The sequence below is a fragment of the Pinus tabuliformis genome, chromosome 1_2, assembly GCF_031772625.1.
Source record: "Pinus tabuliformis cultivar Carrire ecotype Pingquan chromosome 1_2, CPIR1, whole genome shotgun sequence".
Classification (NCBI taxonomy): Eukaryota; Viridiplantae; Streptophyta; class Pinopsida; order Pinales; family Pinaceae; genus Pinus; species Pinus tabuliformis.
Genome location: NC_142298.1, coordinates 1,164,454,485 through 1,164,478,543, shown reverse-complemented (window position 1 = coordinate 1,164,478,543; position 24,059 = coordinate 1,164,454,485). Strand labels below are relative to the sequence as shown.

The following is a 24,059-nucleotide window of genomic DNA, read 5'->3' as shown; positions in this document are numbered from 1 at the left end:
CAAGCAAACAAGCAATCCTAATGCTTAAACTACTAAAGTGGGATGAAGAGAGAGTACTTGTAGGTCCTACATTTGAAGATGTTCCTATAGGGTTCAAACCCTCTACTTCCTCCAATGCTTCAAAACCTGCAACTCATTCCAGAAAAGCATATATACTAGCAGTAGTTCGAAGCATGTTCAAGATATGAATGTTAGATCATATACACATATGGATATAAAACATGAAATCATACATAATTAGATCATAACATGAATTAAATCATAAATATCATAACATCAGGAATAGGACAAAGCTTATTTATTGATGTCTGCAAAGAAATATGGAAGAATACAACCTGATTCGACCATGGCTCCAAGTGAAACCTTCCTTTGTATCCGTCCAGCCCAAGCCTCAACGATCCTCTTTCAAATGAATATACATAGATGCCATATAAAGGAGATGGGCATATATATGAGGAAACAAGGGTATCCTATAGTTGGGAGTACAAGAGACACATGGATGAATCAGACTTGAATTGGATATAATATCAATATCCTATCATTCTCCCCTTAGGCCTTCCCATGGGGTGTAGTTATACTACCTCAAAATAGTTGTTTCAGTTGTGATACAGTTAGGCCACAGGCTCCTGTAGGTGGCTTCCGATGTGACCCATAAAACCCGCCCATAAAATAGGGATTTTATATTTCAAATTATATACGCGGGTTGGGTGTAGATGAACCTACTTGTGTATGTGTTTCTTGATGGGAAGAATCACGTATGGAATTTAAAATTATTTTTTTTAGTAAAAGGACCAAGTCTGAAGGGAAAGGGTTGTTCAAGGTCATGACTTAGAGCATCAAGTATGCAAGGGTGATAAATTATTATATAATAGATACCCCCTAATATATGAGGTTAGAAGGGGTACATGATGGCTGAAATGTATTAATTGTATCGAAAGAATCATGTGAGGACTTGGGAAGAGATCACCAGATTCTAGCCTGCCAAACTAGTGGAAGAGATTAGAAAGAAAGCTCATGTCTGAGGCAGGCATACCCATGCTCAAAGATAGTAAAGTATGTCCACATATCAAGTGTAGAGCGAACCCAATATATATACAAGTACAAAAGAAATTGAGAAATACATAGTGGATCATCTGATCATAGCTGCAAAAGTACATATCAAGGCCATGCCACAATATCACATATAAAAGAACTGATCAATGATGTTGAAGGAGATATTTGATCACTGATGCCAAATAAGTGATCCTTAAAGTACCAAGTCAAAAAGTGGAATAATGGTACTACATGCGACTTAGGTGCCAACATATAAAATGTTGTTGTGATGAACTGCAACATATAAGGTGGATGGTGTCACTAGCAAAAAACTAGAGGAACTCACAAGTGAACCAAAAAATGTTGATGCAACCCAAGGTCTTCACAAACTGCCATGGTACATTTCTACAGTATGGGAATAAATTAGTTGAAGTCAACCATGTGAGAAATCGTTTGGTTACCATTCATTGATGTATACTATTAACAAATGCAATACAACTCACTGATAATGATGATGATAGTCAAGGTACCCCAATACAATATAATAAGTGTGAATAAATGAGTTGAAGTCAAACACTTGAGAGAATCTATCAATCAGGAGACATTGATGTACTCTCATTGTCGATAGCGCAGGAGTCTACGACCTATGACCGCAAACCCTAAGGTACTGAAAAAGGACTCTAGACCTTATTCCCATAGCAATGAGTTGGAGTCGATAGGAAAAGATCTGCTGGAAGGAAGGCATTAAGGCATCCCACATCAATCTAGCGTGAGTGTAACCCACAAGCCAATAATTTGGAAGGAATCGAGTGAAGAAAGATTAAGTAACTGTACTGAAGCACGTTTCCAACATCCACAAGATAGTGCACAACAGAAATCCTCTGAACCAACCAATAATGAAAGCTGACATAAAGGCGAGGAATCCACCATGATAGGTTCAAATGGAAACCAAGGTATTGTATCAATCCCAATGTGTGATAATGTAAGCTAACGTCGAACACAAGGAAAAACACTCAGTCAAAGACCCATGATACTGATCGATGCTGAGTACAAGGTCACCTATCAATGATGGAAATAGGGTCAAGGTGCAGCTCTAGGCCTATTCTCAGAGAAATTTGTCGAAGTTGATAAGAGAAGATCTGCTAACAAGACTTCAATGGAGACCTTCTTAACTAGCATGAGAAAAGGACCAAATAGCTGATGTGATAATGAACATAACTCTGACAGACTGAGTATGGCTGACTGAAAATGAGTCAAGAGACACTGTAGAAAGGCCAACTCAAGTTTACTTCCCTTGAAAAAAGCACAACCTAAATGTGACAGTATGGTAGCATACAATAACTTTGTATAAGTTTGTCATGAAAGAGCCATAAACAAACACTCCATATGATTGGAAGAGATAACCAACCAAAGGATTACTGACTCAATGACAAGGTTATGGCTCTCCTAATTCAAACTAAAGCCCATCTCAATGGAGGAAAGACTTGATTTGAGTGATTTGTTGAAGGGCGACACAACTGACTCTTGCTGCCATCAAATATGGAAGTGAAGCCTAGTTCCCTTTCTTTTTTGAAATATATAAATTTGTTTGTCTTTTCCATATTTAAAAATCTTGAAAAGGAATAAAATAATGCCTATGGTATAGTGGAAATAATGAGTGTCAAAATATAGATGCGCTAGTTCCTGGGAGTGGAACATTCCTATGCTCAATGTAAGGTGATGAAACTGGTCAATGACACTCAAATGAATGTTCTTTCCACAGCCATAAGGTGTCAAGTTGCAGAGGCTAAGTGATTGCAAGGTTGATTTTTCAAAAATACATGGTCAAAAAGTGGCTTATACATGAGTCCAAGTGAAGACGACTTAAGGCCAAAGGGTAAAAATAGTCAACATGCAATGCAACAATACAACTCAACGTGTGGGAGCCTCTAGGGTATAAAGCCAGAAAAATAGTGAAGAAGAAGAGGAATGAGGCTTCATCGCAAAGTCATGGCGGGACTAAAGAGGACTCCCGAGCCTAAGAACAAAAGTTCAACATGGGTGCCAAGTGAAAAAAAGGTACTATCTAGGGCGCCCATGATAAGGCAGGCTCTACCACACAAGTTATGACACTTCTAAGCAATGAGAAGGTTATGCGTCATATCTTGGTGGGGTCGATCCTAAGGAAAAAATGGAAAAGGAAAGAGATAAATGCACAATGTAGGTGAAAAACCTAACCTATATGCCAATTTCAAGAACTGATACCAGTCAAAGCAGATCAACCATAAAAATTCCCAAAGGAGAAATCTTCCAAGTTCTGCAGACATAATTAGGAACACTAGAAAAGAAGTTAATACATCCCATATATAAAATTTAGATAAAATCTTGTGTTATAGTCTAATAAAAAACTTGAAAATGCATACCTTATATGTACAATATGGTACAGGGAACCACACAACCTTGTAGCTTATGCATAATAGTTCTTCAGGACAAGTCCCTTACGGGGCTTGGGCTAAGAAATCTTTTGGTAGTTAAAACTCATGGCTTCAAAAAGTTCCTCTTGTGAAGGCAACTCAACTTCCAAGAAATCATGAGAACTAGAAGGATTAGAAGAGGGAATTAAGGGGTCACATTTCCCCATAGGAGAAATCACTCGGTCAACTGCCGGGACCAAGTCCCGAGAAAGAAATAATAGTTCAAAGGATCCTTCTCAAAAGAATTTGAACATTGAGGATACAATGCCACATAGTTCAACCATGGTCAAGTAGAGTCTACCTAAACACTTGGGACATACCAAGGGGTATTCTGTACCAAATTTGAATTAGGGGGGTGATTATCAGATGTAAGTTGATCAATAGTGACAATATTTCCGTTATGAGGAAACTACATCACTCGAAAGAGTGAAGACACCACAAAATTCATATCCTAGACAAAATCACGCCCAATTAGCATATTAAAGTTTAAAGGGCGATCAAACACCATCATATCTATTAAGACAAACTTCCCACCTAAAGTAATAGAAAATTGAGGAAGAACACCCATAGATTCACCAGTTCTTCTATCTGATGTGGATGGTTACCAAATGTTGATGTGATAGTCTACAATTAGACTAATGATTCACTTAAAAACCAATCAGCTATGCGTTAATAAGGTTATGCACGAGTATATCCTTCCGAGGGTCCTGCTAAGTTTACCAATCATCGTCGATCCCACTTTGACTTCTTACTCCCCGAGCGCTTCAATCTTCACTATTGATCTGGCTCCTTCAGATCCAACGAATATCACGTCATATCACACCCCAACTAGCCCGTATGATATCCACCGTCGATCTGTCCTGTTGGATCCATTGGTTATCGCACAATCTCACGTGAATTCTTGCTCGACCGATATCAGGTTGAGAGTGCGTGAGAAAAGTTGTTTTACCGTGCTACGCGTCAACTGCTAATATTGATCCCGCGACTTGGAAAAATACCATTTACCATTTCTTAAGCACGCGAGCTACCCCTTACCACTTGGGAATACTGCCCACGTGCTAAATACATAACTTTAAGAAACACAGTTTAATAGAGTTTTATCTTAATCTCGGAATAAATCGTTAATGCTAATTGACAACGATTAACAATAAAACACATAAATGGAAATTAATACCCGATTAGGGTCCAGAACCTTGATACGCAGATTGCAAATGAAATTCTGCACCAGAACAATGTGAACACACCAAACTTCACCAATTTATTCAATAAACTAGAAATTACAAAGTCTTTCCCTCTCGGCTCGATTACAACAATTCGTCTGACCTCTGTTTCACTCCCAAACCCTATCTCTCACTCAATTTCTCACTTTTCTCACTCTACCATTCCATCTCCCTATCTATCATTACATTTTTCCTTTCTTTTATGGATCAAATCCTATCCTAACAACATTGACAACCCAATATCTATTTTTATTAGCTTAACTATTAAATCCCTATTCTCAAGCTCTGATACACACCTATTCTAACAACTTATCTCCAGTTCTAAAAATAATACAATGATTCAATTATTACAATATTTGAGATAAAGATCAATTCAAGGGATCCAACCCTCTCTACTTAATTGATTTTGACCACTCAGGTCAATGAAATTCATCTCATGTTAGACACAACATGTGAACATACAATCACATTGCTCGCTAAGTCCATATGTTCCTGCATCAGACTACCAGTGATATCGGTGCAAGTGTGACAAAGGACCCTTCCAAGACCTTTTACTTTCATGATGTGTTAAGTTGAATCTTAAAGGAACATAAATGAATACATCTACATGCTGTAAAGAAGAGGAACATGTCAATCATCAGCACATGAAAACATAAGCCATTGATAACGGAGTTCGTCCGGAAGTGACTATGTCTTCAGGCCCCGGTGTCGACATGGTGTAGGCCGCTACATTAAGTTTTGTCAATAGTGATGATGTACATAAGAGATGATGTCATTATCATACAAGGAAAATTCCCTCACACAAGAGTGGCTCCAAGAGATGTTCCACTACAAGAACTCTCAGTCAAAAAGGACTCCTATCAGTATGACACAAACTCATGCATGATGATAATGAACATCCCACCAACATGGCATAAAAGGGGTCTTAATGCAAACACACATGGCAACACATGAGTATCCCATCAACATAACGATAAAAGGATCTCAAACGAAACATGATGAATCATGACAACAAGTACATCCCACAAATGATTCCGCATCACATCAAGCAAGAATCATGAAAACAAGTAAGAAACAAGATCCCTCATCAAACATCAAACAGGGATCTGTGCAACAAAATGCATAGCAAAAGAAGTACATGAATACACTGCATATACCTCACATCCAGGGGCCATCTGAAGAAAAGGATATCAAGCTACTGAAGCTAGTTGTACCATCAATCTCATGGCGTCGAATCGCATGGAATGACTGCTCGCACGTCAAATGCTGACACCTACACTCCACTTAGAAAAATGGTCGAAAAATGAAATAAGCAAATGGAAAATCTGAACACACCATCAGATTTGTGGCATCGAATAGTGCAAAATCGACTATCAAATTTCTAAATTCTGAGAAAGTGGAAATCTGGGGCTTAAGGAATCTTTTAGATTCCCCCTAGATTCCTCAAAGATTTCCTCCTCTGGGTCCTTTGCAAATCTGCTGCTTAGATAAGGAAACTGACTGTGCCATCGGGTTCGTGTCACTGTGAGGTGTAAGATCAACATAAAATTTGTCCAATTTGGACACTGCAAAAATTTCACCCTCCTAAGAAGTTTGCTCAATCATGGTTCCACCTGTAATAAATTAATCAAAAAAATATTACCTCTCGATTTCTGTGCATGCTCGTGGTTCCTCTATGCTTAGGCGCACTGATGAAATGAAGGTTTATATAAAATTTTGGGCAGATATTTCCAAAGAAGTCATTGGCGCGTTGGTAAGTTTAGGAATTCGTTGAGGAGGGGTCGGGGGTCAAATCCTACCCCTCCCAAAATAACCCACAAATAATCTTAATTTTTTTTGTTTAAGTCTGGGGTGGCGGGTTCGTTGTTTTGGGTAGCCTGCCCCCATTTCTGCACTGCACACGTTGTTTAAATCATTAAATGGGCACATGTATTGTTGGTATATGGGTTATGGATGGGCGCATTAAATTTTGTTGTACATTGGGGCCAGCCCTCCCGCCAGCTGTGGGTTCAACTCTCGTCAACCTCCTCATTTTATTACATATGGTTTATATATGGTGAGGTGTGCAGTGGTGGGGGTGGTGGCCCACCACCTCCTATATATATATATATATATATATATATATATATATATATATATATATATATATATCTATATATATATATATATATATATATATCTATATCTATATCTATATATATATATATATATATATATATCTATATATATATCTATATATATATCTATATATATATATATATATATATATATATATATATATATATATATATATTTGTTTTTCTATATAACAAATGAGATTTTGAAAATTCTCAAACATTGACAAAAGGAGTCAATTTAATGAGGCCACAATTTCGCTCAGAAGTTGGCCAGAATCTGGTGGTTGGATTCCTGCGAAATTATGCCTTCCTTAAGCTTGCTAAATCACCCAGTCAACCCTGAACTTTGACTGCCTCTAACTTTCGCATACAAGATCAGTTTGACGAACCGTTCACACCACCATGATCAGGATGATGAGATCTACGCTTTGGTTCTAGTTCAAGAGCATTCTAATCATTTTGATTTTTGAGCTTCCATAAGCCCTCTTTGTCTTGTGTGTGGCCTTGGAGCCACCTGGATCAATCCTCCCCACTTAGGAGCTTTTGTTCCTCCAAAAGCATGATAAATAATCTACAATTTCTATGTACCTTGTCTACATCACAAGCATTCTGAAAAAGGTCCCGCTTCCATCTCCTTCACCTTTTTTCTTCGGAGCCTTAAGCGATGAGTTGGCACCTGCAACCTCTACAACCTATGGTACATTGTTTTGCAAATTTCATGCTTGATTTACGTGAAAAAGTAATGACCCAAGAATCCCATACTTTCCACGAGTTTATAACACGTATTTGGTGGTTAAGTTTACATCAAAATGGAAACAATACCCCAGCTATGAAAACAATGCCAACATATCATTGTTGCTTCAACAAGTGATGGAAAACACATCATCACTACGACACATGATTTACCCAAACACTATCTTTTCTTTGACAAGTAATGGAAACACGACATCACTTTCACAGTTTATCATGCAACTCAAAATAAGACCAAACATCATTGTTGTTGAACAAGTGATGGAAAACACATCATCACTTTTACATTTTAAAATGCAACAAATGATTTACAAAAGCACGACCATGACAAGCTAACATATCTAGAAACCATTTTTCACTTATTACTGTGAATGGGTCATCTCCTTGTGGTGCATTCGTTGGTCAAACAATCATTTCATCAAGTTCATGCACTGACACTTTGTCTTGAAGGTGTTGCTCTGGATGGAGCCTCCAAGTGGCTCTTTGATGGCCACTTTTGTCGCAATGACTATAATACATCTTCTTCCTCCAGATTTTCTTAACATGTTTCTTTCCCTGATTTTGAGAGGGCCTTTCATGCCTCCTCCTTGTTTGTGCTGCTATTCTTTTCCAACAATTAGAAAATGTATGGTTATGTAATCCACAAAAGATACATGTTTTTTGATGCCATGTTTTACGTTCACCATTAACAACATGAGTATAATCAAAATGAACATTCGAATGTCGAGATTCATTATACCTTTCCTTGTCGTCTTTGGTGTAAGTATGGCTATGAGAGCTTGCCTCAGCTCTTTCCCTGCAATGGGTACTACCATGGGATGATGGGGATTTTTTCCCAACATTCTCTTTCCTCGATGATTTTGACGATGTCTTAGAAGAATCTGACACCTTCGAACATTATCCCTCGGTGTATCTCAAGCCTGTAAATTGAGGTCTCTGCACAACCTCCAATGGTAAAGTTATGCCTTGGTTATTAACACCAAGTTATTTTTCCTCCTCGTGCCTCGTCCTGGTAAGGAGCCTCATGTTTGTCCCTGTAATTGGGATCTCCACATCTCCAACAGAAATCATACTATGTGAAGACGAAACCGAAAGGAAATCAACATCTTTTACCTCCTCTGTCGATTTGGAAAGAACTGATGAGGGCTTCTCATCATCTATTTTTGTTGGTTCGCTAGCTGTCTCAGCACATTCCCCAACTTCTTTTCTGACATATCCAAGTCCTATCTGACGGGGTAATTCCTCCACTTTGATGGGATTGACAATGCCTTGGCCATTAATGCCCAAGACTTTTCCTTCATACCCCATTTTCTTCAATAGTTTGGAGCCAATTCCTGTGGTATGATTTTCAAAAACAACGAAATCATCATTAGGACACATACATGAATTCAAAGAATTACTTTTTACCTCACATGGGTCACGCTGCAGTTTTTCTAAGGCCTCATCCTTAACTTGTAGCTGTCATCGCAAACTATGTTTTTCCTCTTTCTCTTCATGTAGAAGAATCTTCAATTCAGTGTTCTCTGTTTGAAGATTCTGTTTGTTGTGCTTTAGTTCTTCCAGGGCCTCTTTCATGGCTTGCAACTGAAGCTGCAATCGCTCCTTTTCCTCTGCCTCTTTTTGTAGAGTTTCATACATTATTTCCACCCTTTTGGAAATTTTGAGCATGGTCTCGTACATCGCTTTTTCATCCTCTGTCATTGTATGTTCCATCGTTCATGCTTTCAATTCACATCCACACAAAGACCGCTCCGATACCACTTGATCCCAGTCCGAGTGTGACAGTGGACCCTTCCAAGACCTTTTACTTCGTGATGTGTTAAATTTCATTTTAAAAGAACATAAATGAATACATGTGCATGTTGTAAAGAAGAGGAACATGTCAATCATCAGCACATGAAAACATAAGCCATTGATAACAGAGTTCGTCCGGGAGGGACTACATCTCCGGGACCCCAGGCCCTAGTGTTAAGATAGTGTAGGCCACTGCATTAAGTGTTGTCAATAGTGATGATGTACATAAGAGATGATGTCGCTATCATACAAGGAAAATGCCCTCACGTAGGAGTGGCTCCAAGAGATGTTGCGCTATAGGAACTCTCAATCAAAAAGGACTCCTATCAGTATGACACAAACTAATGCATGATGATAATGAGCATCCTGCCAACATGGCATAAAAGGGATCTCAATGCAAACATACATGGCGACACATGAGTATCCCATCAACATAACAACAAAGGGATCTCAAACGAAACATGACGAATCATGACAAAAAGTACATCCTACAAATGACTTCTGTCACACGGAATCAGTCAAGGGTGCGGACACAACTGACCTTCCTAGAAGTCTAAGACATTCTAATGACAAACAAAACAAACTGGAGCTATCCTTCTCTAAACATACATTATGATATGAGAAATCAAGTGTTTTGTTCTTACCTTTGTCCAAACGCTGTTGTAGAAGTCCAAGCTTTGTTGATCTGGATGAGCTCCTCCTTTTCTCCAAAACCTGCAATCACCAACAGTCAAACAATTAAATAGCACCTGATTATAACATAAAACAAAGCATATTCAACACATAGACCAAGGAGTACATGAAATAACCCATAAACAACAAGTTATTGAGAAGAATGGACCAATTTTCATTAAAGGTAATCAAAAGGAACCATTACAACCTGAGCCTTGGTGTTGTGCAAGCTCCTTCCAGGGTCCACAAGAGTCTTCCTCTACTTTGACAAAGCTCACCCACTTCCAAATAGAACAAGTAAAGATGGCAATCTCTCCTCACAAGCTTCTAAATGGGAGTCCTAATTCCTGCAGCATTTACCCTTAGAAATCTATAGCTTTCAACCTCCCTCCTTCTGGCCCAATGCCTGTATTTATAGTGCTCAAGAGGAAGTTAATCAGGTCCACCATCAATGGGATAGTCCCCTCTTTGGATGGGATCACTCCCTTATTGATGGCATAAGTTCCTCTTTGGTAAGAGTGCATGAACCATCTGGAGGCGCTCAATACACGTCAAACAACCTTCTAGAATGCTCTAGAAATGACCACAAGTAAGTTTTTGAAGATAAAACTTGCGCATTTTAACCTTTTCAGAGGGACGCACCTGCCCCTTTAGATACAGAGCGTCCTTGGACGCAGACCTTATGAACAATAGGTGCGTACCCGCAGGCAAGGTTTGAGAGAACCTGCGTACCCAGAGATAAACATATTTATAAAGACTTTCTCTCTTTCTTGGAGTTTTACATGAATAGCAGAGGCATAAGACTTGCTTAAGAGGGTAGTATGACTGTTGATAGAGCCATACCAACTGTAAATAGCCATGGTGACATTTTTTAGTGTAACATCACATCAAGCAGGAATCATGAAAACAAGTAAGAAACAAGATCCCTCATCAAACATCAAACAAGAATATGTGCAACACAATGCATAGCAAAAGAAGTACATGAATACACTACATATACCTCACATCTAGGGGCCATCTAAAGAAAAGGATGTCAAGCTACCGAAGCTAGCTGTACCATCAATCTCGTGGCGTCGAATCACATGGAATGACTGTTTGCATGTCGAATGCTAATACCTGCACTCCACTTAGAAAAGTGGCTGAAAAATGAAATGAGAAAATGGAAAATCTGAACACACCATCAGATTTTTGGCGTCGAATAGTGCAAAATAGACTTTCAAAATTTTGAATTATGAGAAAGTGGAAATCTAGGGCTTAAGGAATCTTTTAGATTCTCCCCTAGATTCCTCAAAGATTACCTCCTTTGGGTCCTTTGCAAATCTACTGCTCGGATCAGGAAACTAACGGTGCCATCAGGTTCATGTCGCTGAAAGGTGTAAGATCGACATAAAATTTGTCCAGTTTGGATACTGAAAAAATTTCACCCTCCTAAGAATTTCACTCAATCATGGTTCCACCTACAATAAATTAATTAAAAAAATATTACATCTTGATTTCCATGCGAGCTCCTAGTTCCTCCATGCCTGGGAGCACTAATGAAATGAAGGTTTATATAATTTTTTTGGCGGAGATTTCCAAAGAAGCCGTTGGCGCGTTGATAAGTTTAGGAATTCATTGAGGACAGGTCGGGGGTCAAATCCCGCCCATCCCAAAATAACCCACAAATAATTTTTGTTTGTTTAAGTCTGGGGTGGCGGGTTCATTGTTTTGGGTGGCCTGCCCCCATTTCCGCACTACACGTGTTGTTTAAATCATTAAATGGGTGGATGTATTGTTGGTATATGGGTTATGGATGGGCGCATTAAATTTTGTTGTGCCGTGGGGCCGTCGCGTGGGCGGGGCAGGCCCTCCCATCGGCCGTGGGTTCAACTCCCACCGGCCTCCTCATTTATTACATATGGTTTATATATGGTGAGGTGTGGGGTCATGGGGGTGGTGGCCCACCACCTCCTATATCTAGATATATATATATAAAACAAATGAGATTTTCAAAATTCTCGAACATTGACCAAAGGAGTCAATTTAATGAGGCCACAATTTCGCCCGGAAGTTGGCTGGATTTCTGCGAAATTGTGCCTTCCTTAAGCTTGCCAAGTCACCTGATCAACCCTGAACTTTGACTGCCTCTAACTTTTGCATACAAGATAGGTTTTACAAACCGTTCACACTGCCACAATCAAGACGATGAGATCTATGCTCTGGTCCTGGTTCGAGACCATTCTAATCATTTTGATTTTCGAGCTTCCATAAGCCCTCTTTGTCCTATGTGTTTCCCTGGAGCCATATGGATCACCCGGGGAAGAAAAAAATCATTCATCAAACTTTCAACATTGACTCCATACTTCTGCAACTCTGCTACTGTCAACCAACTGGCATCCTCTATTGGTTGTCCCTTCCATTTGACCAAATACTTAAAATAAACCTTTCCTTTGGTTCTTTTAGTTACTCTTTTCTCTAGAACAACGTCCACCTCTTTCTTGATTGTCTTTGGCATTTTTTCTTCCCAATGTACAGTTTGTTCTTCATCTTATGCACGTTCATTTTGTATCTCTATCTCTGTCTCCTTGTATGGGTACAAATCTGCAACATTGAAGATATGTGATATTCCAATCCCTTCTGGCAACTCAATTTCATACGCATTGGTGGAAAACTTCCTCACAATTCTGCACGACCCTATCTTTTTCATCTTTAGTTTATTATAAATGTTGACACCTAATCATATGGATTGGGTGAACCACTGTAATTACTATAAGTAAATAATAGAGAAAATGAAGATTCATCGGGAGATGAATTGAACAATCACTCCCTCTTGTATATAATAATGAACAACCTGAATGAATAAGATGATTAAATTTTAGGAGTTACCTCTTGGTCTGAGACGGTATCAGAACCAACACCATTTTTGGCTTCCGTCTCTGCTTTGTAACTCCTCTCTCGCAACTGCCGCCCCCCTCTGGAAACTTTTGCAGACGTTCGGCTAGTTATGTGAGGCAACTACTCCCCAAGTGCAGTTGAGGTATCACTCCCTTCGTTTCATAGTGTTAAACATAGGTTGGATGAATGAAATTCTCTTATGACTCTGTATCGACATTCTGGACACTAATCAGGTATTTTTCTATGTTCATACATTTTATCTATAAATCACATTCAATTAGTGTTAAGTGTTAATACTGAGTTTAAGTGCTAAACCTTTTCTTAATCATCTTTTGAATTAAGCACGTTGGTAGTATTCGACAAGTGGTAAGCGGTATCTCGCGTGCCCTAGTGGTTGGAAGTGGTATTCCTAAATTTCATGTGATTAACCTTATCGGTTGACAAGTAGCACTGGAAAACCACTTTTCTCGCACGCTCTCGACTTGTTATGCATCATGCAAGATTTCACAATAGCTGTTGGATCAAGCAGGATTGATCGACGGTGGAGATCAGCCAAGTTAGTTGGCAAGCAGGTGACGCGATAGCCATTCGATTAGTCGGGTCATATCGGACAATGATCGCATCAGAAGATGAATGTGAGTTAATTTAAATTTCGGACGTGATGTGGCTATTAAAAAGAGTTTAAGGTTCAGAGTGATCGGACCGTCCATTGAATGGGTGATCGGACGCAAATCGCTTCCGAAAGTGCGCGAAGGTTAATGTTAGAAATGGACACGATAAGGTTATGAACTGGGGTTTTTATTCCTTTTGGTTCCGTTATGAGATTGTGCGACATCCATTCGATTGTACGGGTCACATCGATGGTGGAGATCGTCTGGGTTAGTTGGTAAGCGAATGACGTGATATCCGTTGGATCTGGAGAAGTGAGATCAACGACATGGATTGAAGCAGTTGATAAAAGGAGAATTCAATGAGGGACCAACAGTGATTGGTTAGATAATCGGGACCTTCAAGGGAAAAATCCACGTACAGAACTAGATTTAAGCACAGCTGATTGGTTACAAAGTTAACTAGTAGTCAAATTACCGACTACCACCTCATTTTCATCAATCTCCTACGTCATTTCCAAAAATGCACTCATTGATATCTATTGTGGGAGTGGTTTTCACTGGGAAGGAGAACTATCCTGAATGGTCGCGGAAAATCAAACACACTCTCATTTATAATGAGCTGTGGAAAGGAGCAAGGATAATTTTAGGGGCGAATGTTCGCCCTTTGGCGAAATTAAGGGGTTTTAAATTTTTAGTGGACGAATATTTTGTATCATAGTACATTTTTACAAATCACCTCAAATAGCCCACCTTATTTTAAGGGAGAGGGTAAAAAAGTTAAATTTAGCCCTTGAAATTAGGACTTACAACCTTCCATTCGCCCATTTTCAAGAATAGGTTTTATTTAAGTGAATCCTATGGGCCAAATACCATATTTATAAAAGAGGTATGGTAAATTAATAAAAATATAAATAAAAGGTATGGTAAATAAATAAAACATTTTTTATATTTACTCCATAAGTCACCTTATATACATGTAAGGGTGTAAACAAATAAAAATATAAGTAAAGTGGAGGTATGGTAAATAAATAAAGCGTCTTTTTATACTTACTCAAAAGGTATGGTAAATAAATAAAAATATAAATAAACTAGACGTATCGTAAATAAATAAAACCTCTTTTTATATTTAGTCCATAACCCTCGTTCTATTTATGAAGGCTCAAGAAAGAGGTTTTATTTAAGTGAATCCTATGGGCCAAATACCATATTTGTAAAAGAGGTATGGTAAATTAATAAAAATATAAATAAACGAGAGGTATGGTAAACAAATAAAACATTTTTTTATATTTACTCCATAAGTCACCTTATATTTACGAACACTCAAAAAATGGGTTATATTTAGGTGAAACCTATGGCCAAAATACTATGGGACAAATACCATGGACTAGATTGTTATTAATACCATGGACTAGATTGTTATTAATACCATGTAAAAAACCATTATTAACCCTAATATTAGAATTAATAAAAATAAAAATGGCACATGGTATTGACCCATGGTATTCACCAAAATGGCACATGGTATTGACCCATGGTATTCACCTGGAATGTAGCCTATTTAAATGGGGGAATTAAACCAGCATGTAGCCTATGCTAAGATTCACTAGGACTTTACAAAGTTCTATTATTTAGTGAAAGACTCGCCAAGATCTTACAAGATTTTATAATTGAGTAAAATATTCGCCATGCCTGGTGAGAGATTCGCCAAAAAATTATATATACATATTATATTATTGATAAAATCGCCTTCCATTTTTCCTATATACCATGGAGATTTGCCCATTTATTATATTTATAAATTTAGGGGGGGTTCTTAAAATTTTCCCTGGAAAGGAGTGTGTGTTGGAGATAGAGATAAAGAGCTATAACAACCTACCTCAGACAAGGAATTCGCCATTTGGGAAAATAAGAACAACGAGGCTTATGCATTGATCGCAGCATCAGTAAATGAAGAGGTGAGTTGCCATATTTCACCATTTTCAAATGCTTTCGAAGCCTTACAAAAACTGAAGGAACTCTATGAATCACACTCTGCACTTGAAGTTGTTCAACTCATGAATAAATTGTTCACCCTTGAATTACAAAATGATGATCCTCTTTCTCTTGCATCAGAAGTAAAATCTATTATGCATGATATCAAAATCATTAATGTTGAACTGGACATTCCTCTGATAGCTTTTCTCAAGGCACTTTATCCCACTTACGCAAATTATCTTGAGTCATTGCAAAATAATGGAAACCTCAAAGATATTACCTTTGACTCCCTTGTGAAAAATATTGTTGAAAGAGAGAAAGCTTTTGCGAAGAAGACAACTCCTCAGTATTTTGAAGAGGTTGTGTGCCTTACACATAGAGAGAAGAATCTTGCTCAAGATTCTTTGAGAGGAAGAGGTGGTCGAAGAGGAAGAGGAAGAAATTTCAGAGGCAGGGGTGACAGACACTCTCAAGGAGAAAAATCAGATTTGCATTGCATACATTGCAAAGAGATGGATCACATGATGCATCCACATGCAAGTTTCCTTGGGACAGAATTGAGCATGAAAGAAACCAACCCAAAGGTAAAACTAATGACAAAGAGAAAGGTAAAGCACTTGAATCTACTCACTATGTTGTGGCACACTGTAATATTGGAGTAAATGAAGATTTATTTAATGCTTCACTTGCTTCTTAGAAAAATGATTGGTTGCTTGATTTAGGAGCAACTTGCCACATGAATTTTAGAAGATATTTTTTTGAAGAATATTCTAACAATGTTGATGGAGCAGTATACTTTGCAGACAAATCAAAACTGAAGCCATCAGAGCTTGGTACAATCAGGCTTAAATTGCCTGGTCATCCATACTTTCTTCTGCATCATGTTCCACATCTGCTAGCAAGGACACTCCATTCATATGTTTGATGGCAAGCTTGAGGTGAGAAAACCATCAGATCACTCACTTGTCATGATGGGGATAGAAGAAGAAAGGTTTCTCAAGCTGCAGGGTACCTATGCTCGTGCACAAAATTTTTCATACAATTCTCATTATGAAGAAGGTACATTTCCATCAAGTTTATTATGACATTCTAGATTTGGACACTTGAACTATGACAATCTCTGCTTGTTGAAGAAAAATGGTGTTACTGGTTTGCCTACAATTCCTAGGAAACTTAAGCAATGTGATGCTTGCATTCTAGGAAATCATAGCAAACAATCTTTTCATGATTCACATTCCATAGCACATAGAAAACTTGAACTCATTCATTCAAATTTATGTGGTCCAATGCTTGTTCCTTTTGCAAATGGAAATAAATATATGATGACATTTATTGATGAGTACAACAGAATGTGTTGGGTTTATTTATTGAAGAACAAATCTGATGCTTTTCAAACATTCAATAACTTTCATACATGGATTGAAAATGATGCACAATCTCATATTGGCTCTATTCACACTGATAATGGAAAGGAATACACTTCAAATGAATTTGAAAACTATCTTTGCCAACATGGGATCAAACATCAAACAATTGTGCCTTATAATCCCCAACAGAATAGAGTAGTTGAAAGAATGAATAGGACAATCTTAAATATGGTGCACTCCATGATGTTTCTCAAAAATGTAAAAATGATGTTTTGGGCTGATGTAGTTCTATGTGCTGTATATATAAATAATAGATGTCCATCTAATGCTATTAGAAACAATACTCCTTATGAAATGTGGTATGGGCACATTCCTTCGGTAAAGCATCTTAGGTTCTTTGGTTCCATATGTTATGCCTTGATACCAAAGGTACATAGAAACAAACTTGGTGCAAGAAGTCATAAGTGTATCTTCCTAGGGTATTCAAACACCTCCAAAGCATATTGTCTCTATGATGAAGTCAATAAAAAGTTTGTTCTATCTAGAGATGTAATCTTTCTTGAATCATCCAAAACTGACAATGTGGTTGAGCGGCAACTTGATCACTTGGATAGATTCACAAATGCAAAATCATTTCAAGAATTTGATAATCAGATTCCACATCTTGAAGGGGGGATTCCAATACTAGATCAACCTATGGGATATTCTTCTGAAGCACTCTCTCCCTTGCATGAAACTCCAACAACAGATGATACTTTGAGTGATGTGATTGACAGAATTGGGAAACTCAATCTTGATTCAATCCCAACTCAATCAACAGAGCAGCCCGGACCATCTCAGAAAGGTCCTCCAAAGTGGCTGACAAAGACACTTGAAAGTGTTCATCTTGATGAGGTTGGAAAGACAGGAACTAGAAATTCAACCTGGCAAAATGGAGGTGATGTAGATGACTCTGATTAATCTGTTGACATGGATGTTTCTTATCATTGTGAGTTGAATTTGTCTACAAATTTTGAACCAACTTCCTTCAAAGAAGTTTCTTCTCATGATGAATGGAAAGAAGCAATGCAAAAGGAGTATGATGCCTTGATAAAGAATGGCACTTGGAAGCTCGTTGATCCTCCATTGGGAACCAAACCAATTGGATGCAAGTGGGTCTACAAGAACAAGTATAAAACTGATGGCTCGCTTGACAAGCACAAAGCTAGGCTTGTGGAAAAATGTTTTGCACAGAAGGAAGGGGTTGATTATGAGGAGACTTTTCCCCCACAGCAAAATGGGCTACCAACCGGGCACTCTTTGCCCTAGCAGCTCAAAACGGTTGGAAAGTCCATCAAATGGATGTAAAAACTTATTTCTTGAATGGAGATCTAAAAGAGAATGTTTTTATGTCCTAGCCTGAAGGATTTGCTATAAAAGGACATGAACATAAAGTATGCAAACTTGTGAAATCCTTGTATGGCCTCAAACAAGCACTGAGAGCCTGGTATGAAAAACTAACTGAGCATCTTCTGAAACTCAATTTCAAACATTATGATCATGATGGTGTAACTTTGTTTGTCATGAAGGTTGGAAAAACAGTTTATATCTTGTGGTATATGTAGATGATCTTTTGATGACAGGGAACAATGAGAGCTACATTGCATCCATAAAGAAGGAATTAAGGAAAGCTTTTAAAATGGCTGATTTGGGCTATGTTCATTACTATCTTGGTATTGAAGTATCTCAACATCCGAAGTCCATATTCATTTCTCAAAAGAAGTACATTGGAGATTTGTTGAATAGGTTTGACATGACTAAATACAATCCTCTGACTACTCCAATGGAACAAAAAACAATGTAAACTTTGAAACGGGAACTATAAACTCAAAACGGGAACTCTGGCAAAAAAACCCCGAAAAAACATCAAAAACAGTGCTAAAAACGAAAAGTGTTGATGCTGGAATAACACCTTTTTTTTTCCAAACTAAATTTTCAACATGTTTTAAAAATGACGGTGAAAACCAATTTTTGGTGCAAAAATTGTCCAAAAAACGCCCTCAAAACGAAGTGTTGATGTTCGAATAACATTTTTTTTTTCTCAATGGTAAATTTTGTGCAAAAAACACCCTCAAAATGAAAAGTGTTGATGCTAGAATAACAATTTTTTTTTCAAGGGTGAAATTTCAACATTTCAAAATAATAGCATAAAATATTTTATCGTGACCCCGAAAAACATTAAAATTTTAAAAAATAAAAATAAAAATTAAAATTAAAACAATGAAAAAACACAAAACAAAAAAATAAAAAATAAAAATAACAAAACATAAATAAAAATATATACTAAAAACAAAACATAAAATAAAAAACACAAAACAAAAAAAATCAAACATCAAAAATAAAATCAATCATAAAAATATAAAATGTAAAAAAAAAAAAAAAAACAAAACAAAATTAACATATAAAAATTAACAATTAAAAAACTAGAAAGAAATTACAAATTATAAACAAATAAATAGTAAAAAAACATATCTAAAAAAAATTGGGAAAAAAAACAAATATGTAAACCATAAAAAAATTTGGGAAAAGAGGAAAACCACACATTTAAAAAACTATAAAATTAAGTAGGTAACAATAGAAAAATTAAAAAAAAAAACATTAACAAAAAACTAAAAAAAAATAAAATTAAAAACAAACTAGATTTAAAAGAAAAAAAATGGAAAATTAACCAAAAATAAAAAATAGAAAATTAGTGAAATTAAGATTAAAATGATGATTACTTAAAAAATAAATGTAAAAATACATATATATGAGACAAAATATAAATAAAAAATATTAAAAAAAATTGTTTAATCATAAAAGAATTTGGAAAAATAAAAAAATATATATATATAAATTAAAGTAAGTAAAAATATAAAGATTAAAAAAATCATTAACAAAAGCTAGCAAAAAAAAAAAAACAAACTAGATTAAACAAAAATAGAAAATTAACAAAAAAATAAAATTAAAAACTAGTAAAATTAATATTAAAAACATTTAGAAAAAACTAAAAAGACAAAAATAAGCTCAAATTATTAAAAAACAAAAAACTAAAAAAAATCGAAATTTTAAAAATATAGGTATTTTCCAATAAAAAAATAAAAAATTAAAGAACATTTTCAACTTACAAAAAAAGTCTTTTTGATTTAATATTAAATAAATAAATAAATTTTTTTATTAAATTTTCATTATTTATTTAAAAACAAACAATTAAAGATACTCTTTTTTTAAATGTAATTTTTTTTTTTTTTTAATTTAAAAAAAAAAATTCATTAATTAGTAGTAATAAAAATTATTAAATTTTAATTTATTAAAAAAAATTATTAAAAACAAAATTAATAAAAATATCGATTAAAATATTTTAATCAAAATTAAATTTTAATTTTTTTTATAACTTTTGTTTTTAAACAATATGTTATTTATTTCAAAATATAAATAAAAAAAAAAAATTTAATTTTTTTAAAACAAATTTTAATTTTTTACTTTAAAATTTAAAAAATTAATAATTTTTTTTTTAAAATTAATATATTAAAAAAATTAATATATTAAAAAAATTAATTATAATTATATGTGTTATAAAAAATTTAAAAAATATTATTAAACTTTTTTATTTTTTATTTATTAATTTTTTTTTTTTAAACATATTAAAAAAAATAATAAAAAAAAAAAAATTATTTTTAAAAATAATAAATTTTTTATTTATTGTTTTATTTAAAAAATAATATAAAAAAACACAGCCCCCGGCCACGCCACCAGCGGGCGGCGGGAGGGCGTGGTCGATTCCGGGAATCGACCACGCCCTCCCGCCGCCCGCTGGTGGCGCGGCCGGGGGCCCAAGGGGCCTGCACGCAGATCTGGAGTTTGATGGGCTTGTTCTCAATAGTTATCATGCGTGCTCCGAATTCAACGCCAATAGTCAAGTCATGAACAGGCTGAAAGCATTTATCAGTAAACTGAAGGAGAAGACATGATTTTCCCACGCCTGCATACCTAGAAAGGCCATAATTTAACTTCGCCTAAAATCAAAACAGCATTCAAATATACTACAGATCAAAAATCAAATAGACACGCAATTATATAATGGAAACCCACATCTGAGTAAGCGGAAAAAAATCAGAACAGTTTTCAGAAGAAAACACTAGACAAAACCCGTAGAATTAGTGAAGCAACAAGTTCCATAATCGTTCGATACTGAAATGCCCGCTGTTATGAATAAAAAGCTTTGAAAAAGGTAAATAAAGCCCATTATTTCATCAAATCGATTCCTAGCTTGACAAGAAACAAATTTCAGCTAGATGTGCAAATTATTCCTCACACAGCGAAAAAGGAAATTGACAAAAGTCTGAAAAGTCATATCTGAAAACCCTGAAATCCCCTTAACTGCGGAGGTATTTAGAACGAATCCATCCAAAACACCATAATCAAAAACAAAGTTTAAAAAGACTACAAACGCGAAAGATTACAGATAATCAAATCCAAACTTTTACAGGATACGAATCTCAAAGGCATTTCTTACCAGTATCTCCTATAATAATATACTTGAAAAGATAGGCATAATGCCCAGATGAAGATTTCTGACCCCGACACAGGCGCGTCTCTTCCCTACAACCAACCGGGAGAAATTTGCATCAGAGGACCCCAAATTATGAAAGGTAACACTACTTTCCAGTATTTTTGGTTTTACAATAGTACTGTACTAGAGTGAGAGGTCACTTATCTGCCCTATTTGCCCTATAATTTGAGGTTTCCATGTTGTTATTAAATTTTAAGGTTAAATGTTATTGGTTTTTGTTATCTCCCGGATTCAGCCGAATTCTGCCACTGTATTGAGCTTTGAGTTTTTTCGCAGGGTATCTGAACGATGCCGAGTCTACAGCCAGAACTATCGATGAAGATGGGTGGCTGCATACTGGGGATATTGGTTATATTGATGACGATGACGAAGTTTTCATTGTTGACAGACTAAAAGAGATTATCAAATATAAGGGCTTTCAGGTTTGGATTCTTTTGGTTGAACTTTGATGGTAGATTTCATTAAAAAAAAATTATTTTAGAGATATCTGAGCAAAGTTAAAAATCTAAAAAATATTTTAGATATCTGATATATATGAGCGCTCATGTTATTCTAAAATCTAGGATATTTTTTTGAGGTTTTATATTAATAATATAAAATTTATTTTTAATTGGCCATTCATTATTAATATGCAGCTACCTCCTGCTGAATTAGAAGCCATTCTCATAACCCATCCATCTATCGCAGATGCAGCAGTTGTACCGTGAGTCTCTGATCTGAATGAATCTCACACACTTTAATGCCAACTAAACCTTTTGCAAACAATTTAACATCATTTTTTTCTTAAACTGTGTGAGCAGTCAAAAGGATGAAGTTGCAGGAGAGGTTCCAGTAGCCTTTGTGGTGAGATCAAATGGATTTGATCTCACAGAAGATGAAATTAAGCAATTTGTGGCCAAACAGGTAAATTGTTTTTTTAATTAAAATAAATTAATTTATTGGAAGTGAAATTGACTATTTTTAGATTTTCTATTACTGATTGTCTTAAGTATTATTTTTAGATGTTCTATTAAAGCATGAGATTCAATTCAAGTTCAAATTTCAAGAATCTCAAGTTAAAATTTCAAGTAAAACAAAATATAATTAATTTTATTTTATTATAGATTTTAATTTTTTTATTGAAATAAATTAATTGATTAGAAATAAAAATTAATTATCTTTATCTTGACTGTTGATTTTAAACTATTCTGAAATATTTATATTAATTATAAATTTTAAACTATTCCAAAATATCTAAATTTTATGTCCGGAACCTCTATTCTGTCTTATCAGCTGTTTTATCTCCTCTCCCCCCTGTCTTTCCTGTCAAACTCTGGAAAGCCCCCTGCCCTCTCAAATCCATTCTTTTTTCATGGCTTCTTTTCTCCAACAAGAATCTCTCCTGGGATGTTCTACAAAAGAAAGGATGGCTCGGACCAGGCAGATGTCAACTTTGCCTCGCGGAGTTGGAATCGAACTATCATATGTTCTTTCATTGCACCGCCTCCTCTGCTATCTAGCTCTCTTCATTATAACTTGCTGGAACATCTGGAAGTGGAGGAACAGACGTATTTTCCAGGACTGCCGCCTGCCGCTTGTCTCCATTCTTCATATAATTTTGGGGTCTATGCCCACTCCGCTCTAAAATGGCTCCTCATGCCACTCCATTATCAGTCATACATTACTTATAGAAAAACAGCACATCTGTATATTTGATACTTTTTCAACTCTTCTGGCACATTCTGAACAACACTTACAGATCTTTTTGGGGTTTTTCCTATCTCTGCATGCTCTTTTGGCTTTGATCATTATGTTTCCGCCTTTTTGGCTGAGGTTTTATGCTTCTATGTCTTCATGATCATTATATATGATTTGCTCAATATGTCTTGCTATACTGGCTGAGGTTTTAAGCCTTCAATGTACACCTGATCATTATATATTCTTAGTATAATCTATACTGCTTTTTCTCTATGAAAAAAAACTATTATAAAAATCTTTTCAACTATTCTAGAAATTTGTCTTGATCGTAAATTCCATCCTAAAATCTGATATATATGAGTGAAGTCAACTATTTAACTTAGCCTTGCCAATCAAATTTCCCAAATATTCAATCAGATTATGATTAAGTGTAAATATCTAATTATATGAAATTTATTTTCAAATTTTGAACAGGTGGTGTTCTACAAAAAGTTGCGCAAGGTGTATTTCATCCCCGCAATTCCCAAGTCTCCTGCTAGAAAAATACTGCGAAAGGACTTGAGGGCGAGGCTCTCTGTCTAATCGATTTTTTCTAAAGGATTTGTGGTCCTCTGAAAAATCCGTTGAAATTCCTTTCAAATTGCGCAGAATTCCTACGGCTGACCGGTCGAATCCCTCGATCTAAAACACCAGAAAATCCTCACAGGATACAATCAGATTAAATGCCCCGAAATAACCTCATATTCCTCGCTAGCCGGCCCTTGGGCCCCCGGCCGCGCCATCAGCGGGCGGCGGGACGGTCGTGGGTCGATTCCGGGAATCGACCCACGACCCTCCCGCCGCCCGCTGGTGGCGCGGCCGGGGGCCGTGTTTTTTTTATATTATTTTTTAAATAAAACAATAAATAAAAAATTTATTATTTTTAAA

General features: G+C 36.1%; 1 protein-coding gene across 1 annotated transcript in view; it reads left to right on the top strand.

The window, feature by feature from the left end:
- LOC149210361 (4-coumarate--CoA ligase 1-like) overlaps window positions 1-23,729 on the top strand; it is a 60,377-nt gene extending 36,648 nt beyond the window's left edge. Inside the window, exons 3-8 of the mRNA XM_089398943.1 lie at window positions 20,620-20,830; window positions 21,430-21,534; window positions 21,732-21,877; window positions 22,091-22,158; window positions 22,256-22,358; window positions 23,607-23,729. Of these exons, the coding sequence (XP_089255069.1) occupies window positions 20,620-20,830; window positions 21,430-21,534; window positions 21,732-21,877; window positions 22,091-22,158; window positions 22,256-22,358; window positions 23,607-23,714 (741 nt within the window). The 3' untranslated portion in view covers window positions 23,715-23,729. The remainder of the gene's footprint in view (window positions 1-20,619; window positions 20,831-21,429; window positions 21,535-21,731; window positions 21,878-22,090; window positions 22,159-22,255; window positions 22,359-23,606) is intronic.
- Window positions 23,730-24,059: the final 330 nt, after the last annotated feature.